Source organism: Saccopteryx bilineata, chromosome 2, assembly GCF_036850765.1.
Source record: "Saccopteryx bilineata isolate mSacBil1 chromosome 2, mSacBil1_pri_phased_curated, whole genome shotgun sequence".
NCBI lineage: Eukaryota > Metazoa > Chordata > Mammalia > Chiroptera > Emballonuridae > Saccopteryx > Saccopteryx bilineata.
In genome coordinates this window covers 312,365,388-312,387,454 of record NC_089491.1, presented here as the reverse complement: position 1 = coordinate 312,387,454, position 22,067 = coordinate 312,365,388, and the positions used below count along the sequence as shown (strand labels likewise).

Sequence of the window (22,067 nt, the reverse complement as noted above, 5' to 3'; positions counted from 1 at the left end):
TGAATGGGGCAGTTGGGACAGCTGGTAGAAGACTGTCCAGAATTCTCATACAGGAGGGACTTGGGTGCAATTGAGATGGGAGACAGGAGCCTGACCTGAGGCTGAATTTGCATTGCAGGCACCTCACTTTCTTTGAGACATATGGGGTTGCTGCTGAAAGATTATTGGGATTAAAGTCTCAGACAAGCATCTCTTGAGGCCACCACTGGTATACAGGGGAGAGAATCCAGGCATTTGGCTGTTCTGTTCACAGTCTGTGCCAGGGGCTTTGCCTGGAGTCCCAGGAGGGAAGAAGGAGGAGGGAAGAGAGAGAGCCTGGGAAAGAAGAGGGAAGCAGAGGCCCTGGAGCTGGGGAGGGGGTGTCATTGGTATTCTGGGCGCTGAAAAGTTCCCAATGGCTGGGCAGCACTCAAAGGTCCACCTCCTGGCACCAGGCTGCACATTCATCTGCGACAGCCCTGGCCAGGGGGTCCTCTGGGCTCCCAGCAACCCCTGCGTTTTGCACATTGGTTTGCATGAGCAGTAATGTCTGTTCACAGTGCCACCCCCTCCCCATGTCTAAAGAGTTTCTGACTTGCTTTGCTTAACCCATGAATCTGCTGTATAACTTCATCCCTCCAGCTGCAAAGTCATCTCCTCCTCTGTGCAGGAAGTGGGAACACCACAGGAGACAAAACCCAATCAGAACTTCCTCCAGGGACATGGCTAAGGTCTTTTGCACCTCCTACCTCCAAAAAAAGAGCTTCCCTCCCTCATTTTATGTGTGTGTGGTGTTGTCCTTGAGCAAAATCTCCCATTCTCTCTTCGTCCTTTTTCCTACTTTGAAAGTCTGAGTCCCTCCCCCTCTCCCCTTTATCAACGGGAAGTCCCTCCGGCTGTCTAACTTCCATTCCTCCAGCTGCAACATCATCCGATCTCCCCACCCCCACCTCCCGCCCTTCCTACTCTCCCTCCCTACTCCAAGTCCTCGGTTTCTCATCCCCAGAAGGATGTCCTACTTCGTTCGTCCTTGCTCTCTCTACTGCCGCCAGGAACCGACTCTGAGAAGGCAGCGAGTCGCGTGACCTTCCCGAGCCCACCGTGTTCGAGGCCAGCGGGCGGGGGCAGCCCCGGGGAAGGGCAGGGCGGGGCGGGGGGAAGAAAGGGAGTTTTGTGCGGCGCCCGGCCCTGCGCCCTCTTCCGAGCATCCTGCGGGCCCAGCCTCTCCTTGCGCCCGCGCAGTCCCTACCGCAGTCTCAGCTGCAAGCTGCAGGATCGAGCCGTGGACCCGGCGGAGACCCCGGGAGGAGACTACAAACTTCGCGGTGCCGCACGCTAACCCCGGTCTTCAGCCGCCCGCCGGTAGGTGAGCGCGCCCGCAGCCCGGCCGCCGGAGCCTGGGAGGGAGGAAAGAAGGGAGCGCCCGCCGGCCGCCCCGTAGTCCGCGCCCCCCACCCCGCAGCCTTGCCTCCGAGGCTTCGGCGCACCCAACTCTCTGACCCTTGATGCCTCCACGAGGTCCGCGGTGGGCCCGCCCGGAGCGCCTACGGCCCCTGCTGCCATCTCGTTCCCTGCCGCTGGCACCCTCGCTGCTGCTTGTAGTGAGACCAGCAGCCTTCCTGGAGTCCGCGGGCTAATAGGAGCATCCTTCTTGGTCCTCGTGTCCTCCCTGCTGCGCGCTCCTTCGCTGCCTTTGTTATGGGTAGGGTGGCGGCGGTCTGAGTCAGCCCCCCACTCCGTGCGTCGCGAGGGCAGCACCGCGGGAGGCGCCTAGCAAAGCAACCCTTAGGGCCACCTTCCGTAGCCCGCAGGCAACGGGTAAGAGCCGCTGTTCGCTGATCCCGGTGCCCACTGGAGCTGGAATCTCATTCTACCAGTTACTTGTTATATGACCTTGGCCAAGTTAGTTGGCCTCCCTGGACGTAGGGTTCTTCATTCATGTAATGCCTCTCAAAGTTGAGGTTATACAAAGGAAGCATTTAGTAAGAGACCTGGGTCAGGTACCACTCCAGTTTTCCTTCCCAGAATTGCCAGAAGCTGGGAACTCCCTCCCCTCAGATATTTCCAAAACAGCTCTGCCCACATTGGTTCTAACAGGACCAAGAGACTTGCTATCAATTTTGTTTATCACCATTAATATCTGTGGTTACTCTATTCCAGACAATACCAAGGGACAGTAGTTACCCAGAGACCTACTTACTCACAGTATCACCACTGCCTATGCTGTCATGGCTAACTTTGCCATTGATAAAAGCATCATCCACATTTCAGATTTTATACTAGGAGGAGCTACAATACAATAGCTCATCTGGTGATGTTTAATAGTATTATTATTAGTTGTGCTTCCAGTAAATAGGACTATTTATACCATTACAGAACTGAAATTACTCCTGCAAGCCCTGCTAAAGCCTGGCTGTACTGTGTAGGGTCTTGTTGCTGCTCACACTGCCACTAAGGATAGCTGAGAGCTTCCCTCCTGTTAGGACCTGAGCTCCGGCCTCCTGTGCATCCCAGCTGACCCTACTGAGCACTGGAGCTTGGTTCCCACAGCACAAACCTTGAATGTGAGCTGGTGGACATTCAACATGGAGTTGGTGGTTGTTGGGTCACACATAGACACACAGAGCCTGGTCTTGATTCTCTGTGAATTGGTCTATGAAGCCTTGTGAGAGAGATGGACGGCCATGGTCAGACAGGAATGATAATGTAACAAGGGCAAAGTTTCTTGAACAGGTTGGGAAATGAAAGACAAGGGCAGATATCCAGACATTGGAGCAAGAAGGAGAGAGTTGGAGAGAAGACTCACTGGTATGGCATCAGGGGAAGGGACAGGAAGACTGCTGAGCTCTCAAGGTTAGGAAGAGAGTGGTGTGTCCTACTCTGGAGAAGGAGAAGATGGAGTGGAGTGGGGGGGGGGGGGTGATAGAGAAGGCCAAGGCCTGGAGCCCTGGGACTGAGTCTGGCGCCAGATAAGGGATGCCTAAATTTTCTCAGGACTCCTAACTATACCAAGAAAGGGCTAAGGCCCAAGCTTGATGTGACTGGCAGGTGGGGTGGGAGTAGTAGAGCTCTGACTGAGAACTGTACACCCTTTCTGATCAGTGACTCCCATTCTTAGAGGTAGGGGTGAGGCACCTTCTGTGTTCCAAGACAGCCAGGTCCTCAGCCTCAGACCTTCTCTCTTCATTTCCCCACCTTCAAAACAGAAGCAAAAGGAGGGGATCCAGGGCGTTGGGTCCCAGAGTGGCTCCAACTATATGAGTTTCTTGGCTGCCCATCAGAGAGCCAGGGGTCAGGTCTGTGAGCAGCTCCAGCTCTAGCCCAGAGAGAGAGGACGTAGAACTTAACACAGCTCAAATGCATGGCTAACAGTTTCCCCAACACCCACAGACAGTGGCTGCTCATACCAAGTAGTCCCCCCAACCCCAGAAAACAGTCCTCTCGAGGTGCCCTCATGCCAGGAGCCAGTCTCAGTTTCTCTGATCTGTCCTCATCAAAGGTGAGAGACATGCCCTGGGCATATGACTCCCGCCACTCCTTCCTTGACTCTGAGCCTGAGGAAATGCTGCCCAGTCACAGTGGGGGAAACAGAAGTTCGCAGTGGTAAGGAGGCATTCCAGGAGACTCTGGGAGAAGATGGGGATTTCTCACCAGCTCAGGCACAGGAAAGGGGACATGTGTGAAGGCTGAGCCTGAGAAGGCAGGGAAGATGAAGGCCTGCAGTGGGAATGAGGAGCCAGTGGGGAATAAGCCTGATCTCTAATAAGTCTTGCCTGTAGTCTAATCTTCATGTCTCCTGTTGCACCATTGGTCTTTTCCATGCAGACTTGGATCTTCACGGTCCTCTAAGTCTAGCCTTCAAGAGGACATTGAACACTAGCTCTGCAGTCTTCCCTCCTGAAGGCCCATTGGCCTGGTTCCTGACTTGTCTTCACTGGGGACTCAGGGTCAGCCGTATCCCTCTCTGGGTCCCATTTCTCAATGTAATAGTCCAGGTGTCCCCAAACTACGGCCCACGGGGCCGCATGCGGCTCCCTTGAGGCCATTTATCTGGCCCCCGTCGCACTTCCGGAAGGGGCACCTCTTTCATTGGTGGTCAGTGAGAGGAGCACTGTATGTGGCAGCCCTCCAATGGTCTGAGGAACAGTGAACTGGTCCCCTGTGTAAAAAGTTTGGGGACCCCTGTTTAAACCCCTCCATCATGAAAGTGTAATGCTTTGAGATCTTCAGAGAAATATTCTGGGTTCTCACAGAGCTTCTGATACCCAAGGAGGGAGATGGCCCCTCCCATTTATTCTCATCACCCTCCTTAGACTGCCCCCCAGTTCAAGGTTAGGCTGGGGGAAGGGAGAAGCTGGATGGGGGCCAGACTGGCAGAGACAGGGTCTTTGTCCCAGCTGGTTTCTGAGCCAGGAGATCCAGTGGGAAAGCCCGTGCCAGGCAGAAAGGAAAGGCTGGGAGGAAGAAAAGAGAAGGCAGCTAAGAAGGGGGGCAGAGGATGCTGGGGAGTAAAGAGAAGAGTGTCCTTATAAGTAATGGTGAAGTGGACGGAAGCCATGGAGGGGTTGCTCTGGGGAGAAGTTGTGCCTTGCCTGGATTCCGTTTAGAAGGCCCTCCTGGAGGAGGCCGGGTGGATATGGTACTCAGGGAGGAAGGGACAGGGTTATGAAGGGAGGCTGAAGTAGGTATCATGGGAGATAACTCTGGGTTCCAAGAAAGAGTCTGGCACTGGAGGGACAAAGGGAAGTCTAAGTGTAATAGCACTCACCTATTCATGCTATATGCTATAAGCATTTATTGAGCTCCTACTGTGTGCTGGATGCTGTGTCTATTTGTACAGGATTTTTTAGGGTATAAAGCATTCTCAAAGCACATAGCCTCCTTACAAGCTGTGAGGTTGTAGTAATGGTGTTTTTACAAGTAAGAAAACAAAGGCCCAGAGAGTGTAAGGAACTTACCTTTAAGTCACACAGAGAGTTGACTAGAACCAAGGTTTTGGCTCTGGAGAATTTCTTGGTGGGGAGAAAGGGATCAGAAACAGAGAGTTAATGGTGACATAGAAGCAGTGGGCTTCTGGGACCAGGATATGGGTCAGTCCACATGGATATGGTAGGGAGCCAGGGAAAGTCCATCTCAAGGTCTAACCCCATCTTTCTCCCTCAAGTCCCCCCATCAGCCTGCAGCATGGCCCCACTGTTCCTGCCCTTGCTGGCAGCCCTGACCCTGGCCGGGGTCCCTGAGGCCTTAGCTGATTCCCTGGAAGGGGACAGCTCAGGTAAGCAACCCCCTTAGGGTTACTTTCTCTGTCTCCTGCATGCGTCTTCCCTATGGAAGTTGAGTGGCCTTTTGTTCTGCTCTAACCAAACTCCTCCAGCTTGGGGACTCAGGGAGGAGGAGACAGAATTGGGAGGACTGTGGGGAAGGGTCTGGACTGAGAGCCTTGGAATAAGGGATGAGTTGTGGTAGGGCGGTGAAATGTGGGGGTAAGACTGGGGGTAGGGCACAAGGTACAAGGCTGCCAACCTCAGGTGGAGGGTGGGGGACCCTTGGGAGAGCAGGAGGGGCTGGGAGGCAGAACAGAGGTGGAGTTGAGAGAGATTCTGAAGAGACTAAAAAATTTTGAGCATAAGGCTGTAGGACCCAGGGACGGGTTAGAAGACTGCTGTGGGGCCCAGTAATGTGGGGGGCAGAATTGACTAGGAGACTTTGGGGAGGGGCCTGGAGATCTAGAAGTGGGTTTGTAGGACCCTGGGGGCTGGGCCCAGATTATTGGGGACAGTTTAGGAAAACCCAAAGGTGACACCAAGGAATCTTGGTTGGGGCCTGAGGGACCCTGGAGCAGGGCTTGGAAACCTGGGCGGGGACCCGGTGGACCCAGGACTGAAGTTTTAGCCGGTCCTATCTGCCCACAGAGGACCGGGCCTTCAGCGTGCGCATTGCCAGCGCCCAGCCGCTCCAGGGCGTGCTGGGCGGCACCCTCACCATTCCGTGCCATGTTCACTACCTGCGGCCACCGTCGAACCGCCGGGCCGTGCTGGGCTCTCCACGGGTCAAGTGGACCTTTTTGTCCGGGGGCCGGGAGGCCGAGGTGCTGGTGGCAAGAGGACTGCGTGTCAAAGTGAGCGAGGCTTACCGGTTCCGCGTGGCGCTGCCCGCCTACCCGGCATCACTCACCGATGTCTCACTGGAGCTGAGCGAGCTGCGGCCCAACGACTCAGGCATCTACCGCTGCGAGGTCCAGCACGGCATAGATGACAGCAGCGATGCTGTGGAGGTCAAGGTCAAAGGTGAGAGGGCAGGACCAGGGAGAAGTCCCCGGAGTGGGGCGAGGGAACTCCAGTCCTCAGGGAATCCACAGTCTGAGGGGGAAGCAAACACACCTGGAAGACACAGACTGGGTTGACTGGGTTGGAAAAGGACTGATGAAATACAGGCCTTTGTTACTCCTTTCTCTCTTCAAGTAGAGGAAATTCTACCAACAGTTTCACTTAAGCCCCTCATTCTATAGAGTGAGCTTAATTTGGACTTCACCCTTCGCTGACAGAGTAGTGACAAGAGAGGTGAGAGGAGGTCAGTGTGCAGAGTGATCATGCCTCAGGAGTCCTCTCTGCCTCTTAGGGGTCGTCTTTCTCTACCGGGAGGGCTCTGCCCGCTATGCTTTCTCCTTCGCTGGAGCCCAGGAGGCCTGTGCCCGCATCGGAGCTCGCATTGCCACACCGGAGCAGCTCTATGCAGCCTACCTTGGGGGCTATGAGCAGTGTGATGCTGGCTGGCTGTCCGACCAGACCGTGAGGTGGGCTGGGGTTGTGGACCAGGAGCTTCTAGTTGTCTCAGAGGTAGCTGTGGCCTCTGGTTCTGCCAGGGGCTGCCTGCTGCCTCAGGCTGGCCATAGAGGGCTCCCTGCCTCCTGGGAATGAAGTTGGTCTGCAGAAGATGGGTGAGAACCTGCCCTGGAGGTGTGCATCCCTGCAGAGCTGGGAGGACAACTGACTGCATGGAAAGGCAATGTGATTTAGGAGAGTCACCATGGGATGGCTCCCTGGTGAAGGCATCTATCATTCCTCCCCAGGTATCCCATCCAGACTCCACGAGAGGCCTGTTATGGAGACATGGACGGTTTTCCTGGCGTCCGGAACTATGGAGTGGTGGACCCGGGTGACCTCTATGATGTCTACTGCTATGCTGAAGACCTAAATGGTGATTAGGGCTGAGGGGTTCCCAGGGAACAAGCCTCTTCTCTAGTGCTGCCCATGGGTCCTCCTGGGGCCTCTGCCTGGACCTCATTGCCCCTCTTGTGTTTAAGGGGGCAGCCAGAGGTAAGGAAACAATTGATGTCCCTCTCTCCAAACACTGTCATAGAAGCAAGTTCATGGTCAAAGCCTCAGGCAAGTGATAAGAGACTGAGTTTTTGTTCTGCTGCTACCTGCTATGTATCTATCTACCTCTTAGCATCTGTAAGCCTTAGTTTCCTTTTTTGCAACATGAGGAAATTGGGCCAGTTTCCTTTGAACAATAATATCCATCCTGAGGTTCTATCCAAACTTTGATCCTATGAAGTAAGATAATTGACTCTATGTCACAGATGAGGAGACTGAGGAGGCCTAGAGAAGCTTTCCCAGGGCCCCCCGTGGGAAGCCAGGGTGGAAGAGGCTACCAACTTCCTGGTAACCCAGATTCCTCTTCTCCACCAGGAGAGCTGTTCCTGGGTGCTCCTCCAGACAAATTAACATTGGAGGAGGCACGGGCATACTGCCAGGAGCGGGGAGCAGAGATTGCCACCACAGGCCAACTGTACGCAGCCTGGGATGGTGGCTTGGACCACTGCAGCCCAGGCTGGCTGGCCGATGGCAGTGTGCGCTACCCCATCATCACACCTAGCCAGCGCTGTGGTGGGGGCCTGCCTGGTGTGAAGACTCTCTTCCTCTTCCCCAACCAGACCGGCTTCCCTAACAAGCACAGCCGCTTCAATGTCTACTGTTTCCGAGGTGAGCCCACCTGCCTGCAGGAACTGAAACCAACATCACAGAGGCAGAATAAGCCCTGAAGTCCCACCCCAGCCATGAGCATTTCCTCTCAGGTCTTTGCCATTTGCCTTAAGGAGGCTTGAGTGATGCTTAGCTTATCACCTAGGGTGCTAATTCTGGCCACACCCTCTGGCTTGACTGTGTGACCTCAAGGAGTGCTCGCTGTTGGCACCTCACCTCCCTGCACATTAGTAGTCCATGACTTGCCTCAGTTTCAAAGTTGCTTCTCTTATATTGGAATACCAAGTATGTTTCCATTTCTGGTCAGCTCATTAGTAGAGCCATGATTACTGACATTCTTTGAATCCAACAAATGATTTGCTCTCTAGTTAACCAAATGCCTTCGAGAGCCCTCAGAAGGATTTCCAGAATCTTCAGTTTGAAGGTGTCATGCCTTTAACTATCAAATATTAATGGGCAGACATAGGTTTCTCCACAGGGAACAGATCCTCAAGGACAGCTGGGTGTAGAGATGGCTTCCTGACCACATCTTATATTGGGAGATGGGGGAGCAGTGCTTGGGATCCCCAGAGGCCCAGGGCCCAGGCCAAGGGTAGCTGAAAATAGAGAGGAACTGCTATTACATGTCTGGGTCCTTGTCCCAAACGTGTGCCTGTAGTATTGGGAAAGGGGCTGGAGGAAGAAATGGGAGGAAAAGAGGCAGCCTTTGCCCTCAGGGAGCCCCAAGTCTGAATGGGGAAGACATGGCTCTTGCCACGGGAGTCTCCATTCTAAGGGAAGCAAGACACCTTGCTCCCAGCATGAGCGGGGGCTGAGAAAAAAGCATTATTTTCACTGGGCCAGATCTCCAGACATCTTTGGCCTGAGATGGGTGTGGGGGTGGATAGGGAAGTGAAGTCCATGGGAAAACAGGTCCATCTAAAAATGTTCCTGGAACAGGAGAGATAATGATAGTGATGACAGCTAAACTTCTATACACTAATTATGATTATGTGCCAAGCACTGTTCTGGGAAAAAGTGGAGAGAGGAACCGAATCAGGAGCAGAGGGGAGAGAAATAAATGACTATGGTTGTGAGCAGGTGGAAGACAGAGGCTGGTGATGGCACAGGTGTGCTGGTCTGGCAGTCGCAAGGCTTACTGGAACAGGTGACAAGGGCAGGACGTGCTGGCCTGTTTCAACTGGCTGAGCACAGATGGCCCTCAGGGTTTTTCTTAGCCCAATTTCACAGTCACTTCATTTGTTTTCTGTTCTTAGCTTACTTCCCTAGAGACAAGGTAATCTGTTCTAAAACTCTGGTTATTTGAAGAGAACTGACCCTGGAAAGATAGTCTCATGCCTCAGTACTGAGATCCTAGATGTTGACTGTTGACTGTTCTTCCTGCCCTGTGCCCTTAAGCTCTCATGTAGTGATGGCAGCCTGTCCCTTTTCATTTCAAAAATCTTGGGATGACTGGAATACCTCACACCTTGCGCTGAGCCCAAGGTGCAGAGGCCATTTTATCCATCCTCCTGCCTCCATCCCTTACTCAAGGGAAGATCTCTCCCCTGAACCTTTCCTTACCATTCTATCTAAAGCAGTATTCCCCATCCTGTCTCTTTACTCGCCTTAATTTTCCTTTATATGATAACATTATATGTTTATTTGTTTATTATTTGTATCTAGAATATAAATTCCCTTGAGGGCAGGAAGCTTTGCTCTCCACTATATTTCCAATGCCCTGATGAATGCTTGACACGACACATAGTGGGCACTGGATTAACGCTTGAGGAATCAGTGATGAAGTCCTAGGGTACTTCCATGCCCCATGGGTGCTCCACAAGGAATATGAGAGAGAACTGAGAGAATTTCACGGTCTCTAACTCTAACCCAGAACACTCACATGTAGGCTATGACCTGGGAGAACAAAACCACCTATTTAACCCCAACCCCAACTGGCATTTAACTCCTGCAACAGATGCTGCTCAGCCCTCTGCCTTCCCTGAGGACTCCAACCCAGTCTCTGATCTGGCCTCTAATGGACTGGAGGCCATTGTCACAGTGACAGAGACCCTGGAAGAACTTCAGCTGCCTCAGGAAGCTGTAGAGAGTGAATCCCGAGGAGCCATCTACTCCATCCCCATCATAGAGGATGGAGGAGATGGAAGCTCCACTCTAGAAGACCCAGCAGAGGTCCCTAGGATCCTTAAAGGTAACACAAATCCCTTATCCAGAGCAGGTCTGCACCTGAGAGGTCAGGGCAGAAGCCCAGCCTGATGCTGGGGTTATGGTGGCACAACTCTACCCTGTCCTTCCTCAGCATCTCAATGGTGCAAGACATCTCTCCTGTCCCTCTTCCAACATTTGCCTTTCCAGAAAATTCCACTCCAAACTCTCTAGGTCTGGAGATGTTTGGACTGAGGAGCTGCTCTTTGGGAAGGTTGGACCTCCTTTGTTTGGTCTCTCTTCTACCTCACCTACTCAGACCAGACTAGAGAATTTTAACAGACCAGGAGAGGGAGATGCAAGGACCGTGTGTTGCCTCAACATTGCAGCTCCTGTTGAAATTCTTCTGGTGTGGAGCAAAGAGAGCTTCTCCCAGTGCTGACTCTTCCTCTCCCCCAGGCCTCAACCTCTCTAGCTGACTTGCTCCCCTTCCCACTTCTTCCTGTCCTCTTGTGGGGGCTGTCCCTGGTGCTGAAATATCTGTGCTTTGCCTAGAATTGGAAACCCAATCCATTGTACCTCCCATGGGGTCCTCAGAAGAGGAAGGTGAGGCATTGGAGAAAGAAGAGAAATACAAGGATGGAAAAAAGAAAGAGGACGAGGAAGAAGTGGAGGATGAGGCCCCGTGGGCCTGGCCCAGCGATCTCAGCAGCCCGGACCCAGAGGTCCCTCTTCCCACTGAGCCGGGCCTAGAGGAGTTACTCTCTCAGGCATCTCTGTCGTCGGCAGTTCTACAGCCTGGTGCATCACCACCTCCCAGTGGAGATCCAGAGGCTCCCAGACCTCCAAAGGCCCCAGGACTACCCACTGAGATGCTGTCCACTCCCAGGGAGGGAAACCTGGCATCCCCTCCACCTTTCACTCCAGTTGGGGCAAGAGAGGTGGGGGAAGAGACTGGGGGTCCTGAGCTGTCTGGGGTCCTTCAAGGAGAGAGTGAGGAGGCAGGGAGCTCCGAGGATGCCCCTACTCTGCTTCCAGTCACACGGGCCCCTGAGGGTACCAGGGAGCTGGAATCCCCCTCTGAAGAGAATTCGGGAAGAATTAACCCAGCAGGGACCTCAGTGCAGGCCCAGCCAGTGCTTCCCACTGACAGCGCCAGCCATGGTGGAGTGGCCGTGGCCCCCTCATCAGGTAACTTCACCCAAGGCTCTGCTTCCCTATTTCTCCTCCTCCTTCTTCTCCCCCTGCAGCTCTGGGTCACCTGACCTCCAGATCTCCTTGCACCAGATCTCCTGTCTTTTGCCTTGATTCTCCTACCCACCCCTACCTACGGATTTCCTATCTTGGATACTGCACCATGTGACTTTTATCCCAGCTCTGATTCCTTACCCTTGTGGCCCCCATTGATCCCCACCTTGTGATCCTCTCCCTGTTTCTGAAATCCTCACCTCATTACCCAAGCCCCACCACTAATCACCTCAGACTCTCTCCTACTCTCGGGCTCTCCACCTGTGACTCACATCTCACGGACCCCACAGAGCACCCACATGTCTCATGCACTAGGGTGCCATCATCGCCTGTTGCCTTCTTCAAGGGCCAGGCTAGTCTCCCATTGCTCTCCTTGCCTGTCCCGTGTACCATCCCCTTCAGCCACCTCCTACTGATATCAGGGAAACCTGGGACCTCATTTCCACCTCTTAACCTCTGGGGTCCAGGAGAGCCCTTAATCCCACAGAGCCTTAAGCCACTACTTCTGTGAAGTATTTTTTTTTTCAATTGTTTCATGGAAAACAAGCCTTGGAAATAAATCTCTATTAAATTACTTTATAACCAAAACTCTGGTAACCTCTGTCTCTACCCCCAGCTATCTGCTGTCTTCATTCCATAGATTCACATCACTGCTAGCTCTTTGATACTTCTCGTTGATGCTGTGGTCTTCCTCACTTTTTCTCTCCTTCTCTTTCTGTGTCTCTTTCCCTTGCTTCCATTTTTCATCTTTAGCCTGAACCTTTTCCTGTCCTAACAGCCCCTTGTTGTTATCTCATCGTATCCTTCTCAGGCCTGTCTCCATTTTCTTCCCTGAATGCTAAGACCCCAAATCTGACTGTATACATACCCCAGAGAAGTCTTTGTTCATCCGTCTGCACCAGTGCTGGGATGTGTGATCCCTCATTCTTGGTGGGGAGAAACTACCACAGCCCGGATTGTGCATGTGTGTGTTTGTATTCATTTCTGGTCCATCTCAATGGCTCCAATGTAAATCCACATATACAGAGTAGTGACCAAAAATGTCCTTCTTAGCATAGATGCGGTTCCCTAGCATACAGGTGTCCCAGGGCCCGTGTCCCTCTTCCACCCTGACATCTCAGCTGGGGGATGGTATCTAACTGATCCCACTGCCCACAGCCTCCCCCTCTTCAACTAATGACCATCCTCACCCCATAGGAAGAATAGTTTCAATTTCCCTAAACCCAAAGGATCTCAAAGTCCCTAATGCTGGAGAAGACACAAATCAGGAAGCAAGGAGAGAAGTATAGAGGAAGAGGGAAGTGGTCTGAGAGAAGCCCTACTTGCTCAGGGAAGGTTAAGCTTCCCAATGGAGATCACTGCAGAAGGCTAGAATGTCCTCAGTCTCCGGACCCTCTCTCCTAGATGGCCCAGGGTGGTCTAGGGATCCTTGTATCACATCTAAGCTCACACATTTCAACTGTTGGCTCCCTCACAGATGACCCTGGAGTTCGGTGCTGGTGGGGTGGTCAGGGATTTGTGGGAAGAGGAGCACCATGGGTGCAGTGTCTTAGTTGCCGACCTGGAGGTCAAGAAGAGGTCTGGCCTGCAATTGCAGCACAATGGAAGGGAAAGCTTTCTGGTTGTATATAGTAGTTGTCCCAAAGAGAGGCAGGAAGGAAGACCAGAAAGTCTTAAGAGGAGTTTCTTCACCCCATCCTGCTTATCCTGGCTCAGGTTCAGCCAAGGGGAAGGACCTATGACCTGGGCGGGACACCAAGGACCAAGTTAGAGAGTTTCTGTCCTCCAGGGCTGGAGGGCTGGAGAGAGAACAATAGGAGGAGCAGGAAAATGTGAGGAATGAGGGCCGGGTTCAGAACTCCTACCCTTTGTGGAGCCTAGTGCTTAAAGAATTAAATAAAACATCTCCCCTTTCTCCTTTGTCTTGGTGGGTAGGTAGAACTATTGGCAAGTGGGGAGATGACAGGGGGAGAGGTGCTGAAACAACTGACTCATTGTACCCCAAACTGATCATCCCAGCAAAATTTTAAAAATGGACTCCAGCTTCTCCTCCTCTCACCTCTGCTCTGATCCCTACCAGGCATTGGAATCTTGAGCCATAGTGAAGTAATGTGGGCCTTGGCCTTGGCTGCTAGGGGTGGATACCATGGTTTGAAGGGTCCTGCCCAGGGATGATTTTACTTCCCAGGGCTGAGAGCCCTGACCTGTGCTATCATTCTGGGGGGTTATCTTCCTCTGGGTCATCAGGACCAGAAAGGAGTAGAATCTGACAGCTGCTCAGCACCCAGGCTCAGCCTAAGGGCAGTCAGCCACCTCCTACCCCAGCATCTATAGAGAGTGTCCAGAGAAGAAAGCAGATGGCCTAGCCAGATGGAACTGGATCCAAACAGCAGATTTCAGGCTTTCAGGGTAGTGTGTTAGTCTAAGAAGACTGCCTGGAGAAGAAGGGGCCAGAAGGAGGAAGCAAGATGGATCAGAGGGGTTTCTAAGCTGATGAACCTATAGAAAGCCCGAACTAGAGGGTGAAAGGAAAGCCTGGTAAGGAGAAAGCATCTATTGAGATAAAAAAGAGGAGGCAAAGAGTTTGGGTGATATTGAGGGAATGTGTGGGGCCAGCATTGCAAGAGAGCAGGGGCCACTGCCGCTTTAGTCCTGAGCCAGGAGAAAAGGGCTAAGGCATAAAGTGAGGGAAGTGTATTGAATCTTCCCTCAGCTCCTGGCACTGACTCTGCCCAGTGGACAGCAGGAGGAATGGTTAGCTTCCATTTGGATCCCTCTCCCCAATGTCAGGTCCCAAGAGCAGTAAAGGGCAGGCCACACTCGCTGGTGGATGTGGGCACTCTCTTGTTCTCCATTTCCCTGCAGCCCACCCCAACTGTACAGAACTGTTCTGGGACCTGGCTCAAAGACAAGGGGGTGGGGGACTAAACTGGAGAGGTAAAGTGACCTGCCCAATGTCACCCAGCAGAGCTACAAGCCAGATGAGAGTCCAGGTCTCATGACTGACAACCCAGTACCTTTTCCCTTTGTGGTTGGGTTCTGAGGGCATTCCTGGCCACTTCCCTCCTACCCCCCCCCATTAGACTGGACCCACACTGGTTGATGGATATGACAAATGGCCAGCACAGAGTTAAGCCAATACTCAAGTGGGAGGCATCAAGAGAAGACAGGGTGGGGTGAAACCCAGAATTCAGGGCTGGGTTCTAACCAGAGATAGGTTCCAGGAAGAACTTTTAGGGTGCTATAATAGCTCCCAGTACAAGGGGGTTAGGGCTGCGGACTCTCTGAACCCTCTCCAGAAGGACTCAGGCAGCAGAGTTGTGCTCTCCTGTTCCCCCCACTTCACTTCTCTCCCCCTCTCAGGTGACTGTATCCCCAGCCCCTGCCACAATGGTGGGACATGCTTGGAGGAGGAGGAGGGGGTCCGCTGCCTGTGTTTGCCTGGCTATGGGGGGGACCTGTGCGATGTTGGTGAGTGTGTTTGAGGGGCTGGTGTGGGGTGGGGTAGATCTGAAGCCTGGACCCTGCCACAACGCGCTAGTTCCAGAGGAAGGAGGGAGGGGACTGGTTTTGACTTTGTCACTGATGAATCCAATTTTAGGCAAATCACCTATCTGAGCCCTACCCTCAATTTTCTCGTCTGTTAAGTGGAACCAAAATGCCTCTCACAGGAGGCATTTAGCACACTCAGGAGTACTTAGCACACTCCTGGCATTTGAAGTCAACACATGCCAGTTTCTATTCTCCTGGAAAGAGAGAAGCGTACAGTCCTTCTTTAGGATTCAAGATTGCAGAGACCGAGGCCAGGACTACCCACCCCTCACCCTGGTCCGCAATCTCTCAGAGAAGGTCCCCAGCTGGCACCAGGGATCCTCCAGGATCCTCTTCCCTCTCGTTCTCTACTAACTATTTGGCACCGCCCTCCTGCCGAGCCCCGCCCACTAAGGCTGTGGTGTGGGAGGAGCCAAGACCCTATCTAGTCATCTGGCGCCTTTTTTTTTTTTTTTTTTTTTTTTGTATTTTTCTGAAGCTGGAAACGGGAGAGACAGACAGACTCCCGCATGCGCCCGACCGGGATCCACCCGGCACGCCCACCAGGGGCTGACGCTCTGCCCACCAGGGGGCGATGCTCTGCCCCTCCGGGGCGTCGCTCTGTCGCGACCAGAGCCACTCTAGCGCCTGGGGCAGAGGCCAAGGAGCCATCCCCAGCGCCCGGGCCATCTTTGCTCCAATGGAGCCTTGGCTGCTGGAGGGGAAGAGAGAGACAGAGAGGAAGGAGGGGGGGTGCCCTGGCCGGGAATCGAACCCGGGTTCCCTGCACGCCAGGCCGAAGCTCTACCGCTGAGCCAACCGGCCAGGGCCTCATCTGGCGCCTTTGAGTTTCCGGATTCTCCCTCCTAAATTGCCCGCCCTTCTGCGCCCCAGGCCTCCACTCCTGCAGCCCCGGCTGGGACGCCTTCCAGGGCGCCTGCTACAAGCACTTCTCTACACGAAGGAGCTGGGAGGAGGCAGAGACCCGATGCCGAATGTACGGCGCGCACCTGGCCAGCATCAGCACGCCCGAGGAACAGAACTTCATCAACAGTGGGCTGGGGACGGGTGGGAGGGGACCCTGTGACCTCTCTCTCACTCACGCTCACTCATTAATCAACTAATTAATGAATGACTGTGTTAATTAATTAACCCCCTTATGTATTAATTCAGGTACTTATTACTTGGTTTACCTCACTGAATGAGGCTCATCCTATTCGTTCACTTTTCCTTTCTCTCTCCCTCCTCTCCATTCCACACGTGGGCGGTGGGGCTTGAGGCAGGGAAGGCTGAAGTTTGAGCAGGAAATGCACCTGCATCAGCTTGGCAGTGGCTCAGGGGCCACCTTCAGGCTCTCCTACCTCCATCAGCTTTCCCCGACTCTGACCTCATTGAACGTTCTTACACTTTTTCTAGTTTCCCTTTTCTAGCCCGGGTGATATTTTTCTTCTTCCCTCACCCACCACGTCTCTGACTTTCATCAGGCCAATGGGCAAAGGTTGGAGTGAGGGTAGCGCAGAGATTGGGGGGCGGGAGGCACTTCGGCGGTCACCCACCGACCGCTTGATCCCGGGGAATGGCTGCCATCTGCTGGCAGCGAAGTTCACTGCACACCGTCTCCCCTGCGGTTCTTTCCCAGATCGATACCGGGAGTACCAGTGGATTGGGCTCAATGACAGGACCATCGAAGGCGATTTTCTGTGGTCAGATGGCGTCCCCCTGGTGAGAGGCTCCCGCCGCCTCTCAAGCTGTCTAGGTCGCTTCTTCGAAGCACTTTCGCCTTCACCTCCAGTGACCCCAATCTTCCCTTTCCTTTTTCTGGCTCCTTCCTTTCCCCATGCCCTTTTTCTTTCCCTGGGCCCTCTTGCCTTCTTTGTGTCCCTCCGTCTCCTCTTCTGGTTCCCATTATCCCTCCTCCCAAAGCCCCTGACCTCTCCTTTCCCCTTCCGGGAGTCCCCTACTCCCCAGCCCCTAGCTTGCCCTCTCCTGTGCCCCTCCCACCCTTCCTTCTCCCCAATCCTCCAGGTCCATTCCTCTTAGTGCTCCTTTGCTGGAGCTCCTCACCACCTCTCCATCCCACCCCTGTAGCTCTATGAGAACTGGAACCCTGGGCAGCCTGACAGCTACTTCCTGTCGGGAGAGAACTGTGTGGTCATGGTGTGGCATGATCAAGGACAATGGAGTGATGTACCCTGCAACTACCACCTGTCCTACACCTGCAAGATGGGGCTGGGTGAGAGTGGACAGGGGAAAGGAGGGGTAGGGGCTCAGGATCGGGAAACTGATATGTGTATAGAAAGAGGGTGCAAAGCTACACGGAAGAGTCAGAAATGTGTCCCAGACCACGAGTATGGGAGAGATATCAAATTAGATGGGTCCACTCAGAATCCTGCCCTTTTTTGTATCAGGTTGTAGCCCACTCTCCTTCTCATCCTGATTCTGAGAACTGTCACTCATAGAGCCAAGTTCCCAGTTTCTGACTGTGTCTCCCATACAGTGTCCTGTGGGTCCCCACCAGAGCTACCCCTTGCTCAAGTGTTTGGCCGCCCACGACTGCGCTATGAGGTGGACACGGTGCTCCGTTACCGGTGCCGGGAGGGGCTTGCCCAGCGCAACCTGCCGCTGATCCGCTGCCAGGAGAATGGTCGCTGGGAGCCTGCCCAGATCTCCTGTGTGCCCCGCAGGCCTGTGAGTGCCAGGAGGAGGCGGGAGGCACTAGCGGTAGCACTGGGCTCCAAACCTAGTTCTGTCAGTCACTGGCTGTGTGACTTTGGAGTAATCACTGCCCTTCTCTGGGGCCGAGGGAAGGAGGTGGGTTGGATGCTCTGGGGTTCCCTTCAATGCTGATGTCAGAACATTCGGCCAAGTTCTGGGCTCTTAAGGTCTGAGCCAGGGCAAGTGTTTGACAAGGTCAGGTATCAGGAGCAAGAACATCAGGGGGCTCTGAGAAGAGAGAGAAGGAAGAGGAGCCCAGGTTGGAGGGTGAGTGTGTGTGTTTTCCCCAGTCTCGAGATCTGCGTCCAATGAAGGTCCCAGAAGGACAGCAGGGGAGGCTACTGGGGCCCTGGAAGGTGCTGTTGACTCCTCCTTCCAGTCCTGTTTCAGGTCCCTAAGGGGCAAGGCCTTGAAGACTGCAGCCCCCAACAATGCCCTCATGCCCCACCAAGGGAACTGACAACATGAGAAGGGTAGAGCGGGAGTCCAGGTGACAGTACCTGAGGAGCTTCTGGGAAATAAATAGCTGGGCAGCTCCAGCCCAGCCAAGGCCCCTTCACTCCTACACGGAGCATCAGGGTTTTCCCTCAAGGCCCTGAGTAGTTCCTAAGTGGCTCAACTGTCCTCTCCTGGCCAGCCATTCTGTCCCCTCCATTCCCCCGGGGTCTCTATGTCCGCTCATTCTCAGTTTTCCAAGGGAATGAGTTTACAGGATGGTGTACCTGTAAAACCAGCAGGAAATAAAGCTGTATTTGAGCCCAAGCACCTAAGCAAGTTTGATGCTTCTGAAAGAGAGAGAATTGAACTTGGAATGAGTCTCACAGGATAAGTAGACCTGGGTTTATTTGATTTGTAAAGTCAAGGAAGTTTCCAAGATGTCTGAGGATATAGATTAGTGCCTGGTACAGAGCAGCTGCCCAGAGTTTATGGGATTTAGGAACCCACAGGGGTTGGGGGCGGGGACAGCATTAGGGTGTTTGGAAGGAGCTGGAGAGCCCAGAGTGCCCAAACAGACATAGACAGTTCAGTCTGGGGAGGAGCTGAGGGCCGGGAGAGGAAAACAGAGGTGTCCCAGTTCTGAGGTTCCAGAAGGAAGTTCACTGGTGGTGATGGAGGGGGTGGGGAATGGGTGAGGGTGAAAGCAATGCAGGTCTGGGGGTTAGATTGCAGGAAGACTTACTTGCAGTAGAGAAGGCAGAGATGCAAGAATAGAGGACACGCGATAAGAGAGGAGGAGGCATCCCCCGCCCTGCTGGAGGCTGGGCTCTGGGGAATGATTTGTAGGTCTCCAGGTTGTAGCCCAGTGGGAGGAGTTCTATAACACCGCCAGAGGGCGCTGCGATATATTTTTTTTCTTAGTTGCCCAAGTAGGAGAACGGGCAGTTGGCTAGGGTGGGGTGTTGCGAGGGAGGTAAGACTTCCGTCCAGGCTGAGCTGGCCTGGGGCTGTGAGTCAGCGGAGGTTAAGATAGTGAGGTCACTCTGAGAACTGAAGAAAGAATGACCAGCTGTGTGTGTGCGTGTGCGTGTGTGTGTGAGTGTGCGCGCGCACGCTCCCGCGCACACTGCCTCATCGCAGTACACACAATTGTGCCTTTGTGTCAAGATACCATCCATGTCCATGACCAGGATGAATCTTCTTGCTGTAGATCTTTACACTTAACCACACGTGTGCACACTGTCATGTGCACACATTTCTGCTTGTACCCACTGTGATACCGCATTCACCAACACGGACAATTCTTACTCGTTTTCCTAGAAGTCGGTTAAACCTGGTAAGACTAAGAGAGAAAGGCAGACCCAGAGGAACAAAAGGCTGAGAGTGACAGGGAAAGACACAGAGACAGCAAAGCAAAACAGGGCTTTCCCAGGCCTTCCCTGCCCAGCTCCTGGACCTTCTCCATCCTGTACACTACTCCCAAACCAGCTGGTCTCTGCGATACCAGCTCTGATCACTTACCCCACTTTGGCCCTCCCCACACAACCCACCCTTGTCTAGCTAGGAAGTAGGGCTGTTTCTTAAGGAGCTACAGGAAAGAGGATGATTTGGGAACCCTCACTTGATCCTGTACTACCTTTCAGTTGCTCACTCCTTGCATTTTTAGGTGGGTCAAGGAATTTAGCTGGAATCACCAGTGGATCAAGACCAAGGTGGGCCTCTGAATATAGTGCCTGAAGAAGAGAAGGCTGATGAGAGGACAGTGTCTGTCCTCAGGTTCTCAGGGGAGGTTCTCTGAGAAATCTATGCTCACAGAGATGGAGTTTAGATAGCAGGTTTGGATTACCCAGAGAGACCCTGGTGGGAAGGGCCTTTGGTTTCCCAGCACCTTAGTGCTTTCTCACTGCACCTCCCTCACAGCAGCAGGCAGGGGTCTACCATCTTCTCTGATCTATGGATAAGGAGCAGTCCAGAGGTTGGCACAGAGCTGGAACTGGGATCCTTTCCCCTCTCTGAACACTTGCTGGGCTGCTTAGGCATGACTGCTTAAAACGGAAGCCTTCTAGCCCTGGCCAGATAGCGTGGCTGGTTAGAGCATTATCCCAGAGCACAGAGGTTGCTGGTTTGATTCCCGGTCAGGCCACTGTCTCTCTCCTGCTCTCTTCCTCCACCTCTCTAAAATCAATAAAATAAATGTGTTTTTTAAAAAAAGAGAGAGAGAGGGAGAGAGGCTTTGTTGGGTTTCCTGGGAAAGGGGGAACTGGACTAGGGGTGACTCAACAACCTGCACAGAATCCAACCCTTGCTCTGGGAGAGAGAGAGAGAGAGAGAGAGAGAAAGAGAATGGGGCCTGTCTTGGCCTGGGGAGGGAAAATTGGCCCCTTATGAAGTGTCAGTCTATCTCTCTGGAAAGTTGGGAGTAGGGGCACACCTATATCTGCCTCTGTCTTCAGGACATAGCACAGACCTGCCAAGTCCCTGGATCTGTGGTTAAACCCTCAGCCCTTCCCACATGTCTAAAACGGGGTCCCTTACAGGGTTTCCTGTTCTCTGGGGATGAGAGATGAGAGGGAAGTCAGAGAGTGTATGGGTATAAACGGAACAGGGAGGTCCAGCCTGGGTGAAAGTCAGGCCTTGGGCATTGCAGAAAGGCCTGAAAGCCTGATGAAATGGACCTTCACGGTCCTCAACTGCCAGGGACCCCAGCTTCCTCCAAAGCTGATCTGACACACACCCCACCTCTTTTTTCCTCTCCACTCCCCACATCCCCACCCCTGACTCTTACACACACTGCCCTGACTTCACTGGGGCCTTTGTCCCATCCTGAGGCCCTGTCTGTGGGCCTGCTCCTATGCAGAGAGAGAAAGGGCCCCATTGTCCTGTTTGCCTGCTGTGACACAGCAGCTCCCAAAGACTTCCAAAAATGCTCAGCCTATCAGACCCTTGTGGGTGGGAGGGCTTTCTGTGGAGGCTGCAGTCAGATCCCTCTCTACTATTCCCCAGACTAAAGGTTCTTCCTGTGATCTAACTTCTGCCTTGCCTGCTACAAAGCAACCTCCTTCCTCCTAGGAAGGAAGAACTGAAAGATTCAGGGTAGAGACTCAGGTAGATTTAGGAGCCCGCAGGGGTTGGGGAGACAGCACCAGGGTGTTTGGAAGGAGCTGAAGTGTCCAGAGTGCCCAAACAGACATAGACAGTTCAGTCTGGGCAGGAGCTGAGGGCTCCTTCCAGGAGTAAGGAAAGGAAGAGGTTGGGAAGGAGAGGAGGAAAACAAAAGAGGAAAAAGGAAAAAAATGTGAGAAAATTCCCTCTGAGAGACTCAGCTCTACTTAATCACCTGGTGGGTGGGTCTGTGGCCTCTGTGTTTGTTTCCCGGTGGCTCTTCCTTAAACAGCTCGTTAACAGAGGTAAGGCTGTTGACCACTTTGGACTGGAGCACTTAGGGGAAGCAGCCCACAGCCACCTGACCCATGTCCTATGAACTCCAAGTGGAATCTAGGAACTCTTAGTACGTTGACAAGGGAAGGCTCCCTGCCTTAGTTTCCCCTTGAAGGCGAGTTGAAGTTCTCCTTGACATATAACTTCTTGGCAAATGAGATAAATAGAAAAGGAAGAAATCCAGGAGATACCAAGTGATTCAGGAGTTGGAAGGAACCAGGGAGGAGTAAGAAAAGTAAGTGGAAGACAGAGGAAAAGTGAAATGAGGAGATGGGGAAGAAGAGTGAGTGGAGAGTGAGGCTGATAGGGAGGCGTCTTTTCAGCCGGGAAGATGAAGTCCCAGAGGACCCAGAGCAGCTAGGCATCTCCCCACCGCTCAAGTCTCCCAGTTTCCCTTCCTGGGACCCTGGGGCTCTGTCTTATCGGCAGCTGAGTCCACAGCTGCTGGGAAGTGGTTCCTCACAGTGGCCCCCTGACTCCTGCCTCTGTTTATTTCTGGAGTCACAGCTGAGTTATGGAGGCGGGGAGAGTGAGTAGGGCTAAAGGGAGGGGAGTGTGAAGCTGGGAGAGGAGAAGTCTGTAGGGGGC

General features: G+C 53.3%; 1 protein-coding gene across 4 annotated transcripts; it reads left to right on the top strand.

Moving 5' to 3' along the window:
* Positions 1-1,138: 1,138 nt before the first annotated feature.
* BCAN (brevican) lies at positions 1,139-20,098 on the top strand. 4 transcript variants are annotated; one of them, XM_066261801.1, is made up of 15 exons: positions 1,139-1,341; positions 5,144-5,254; positions 5,892-6,266; positions 6,598-6,772; positions 7,049-7,176; positions 7,671-7,964; positions 9,922-10,155; positions 10,665-11,300; positions 14,721-14,828; positions 15,783-15,941; positions 16,528-16,610; positions 16,977-17,121; positions 17,386-17,576; positions 19,708-19,753; positions 19,962-20,098. In XM_066261801.1, the coding sequence occupies exons 2-14, from the start codon at positions 5,164-5,166 to the stop codon at positions 19,723-19,725; spliced, it is 2,637 nt and encodes an 878-aa protein (XP_066117898.1). In that variant the 5' UTR covers positions 1,139-1,341; positions 5,144-5,163; the 3' UTR covers positions 19,726-19,753; positions 19,962-20,098. The 4 variants fall into 4 exon arrangements, with proteins under 4 accessions (XP_066117898.1, XP_066117897.1, XP_066117896.1 ...); XM_066261800.1 differs by having other exon boundaries at positions 19,708-20,098; XM_066261799.1 differs by lacking the exons at positions 19,708-19,753; positions 19,962-20,098 and adding an exon at positions 17,894-18,404.
* The last annotated feature ends 1,969 nt before the right edge of the window (positions 20,099-22,067 follow it).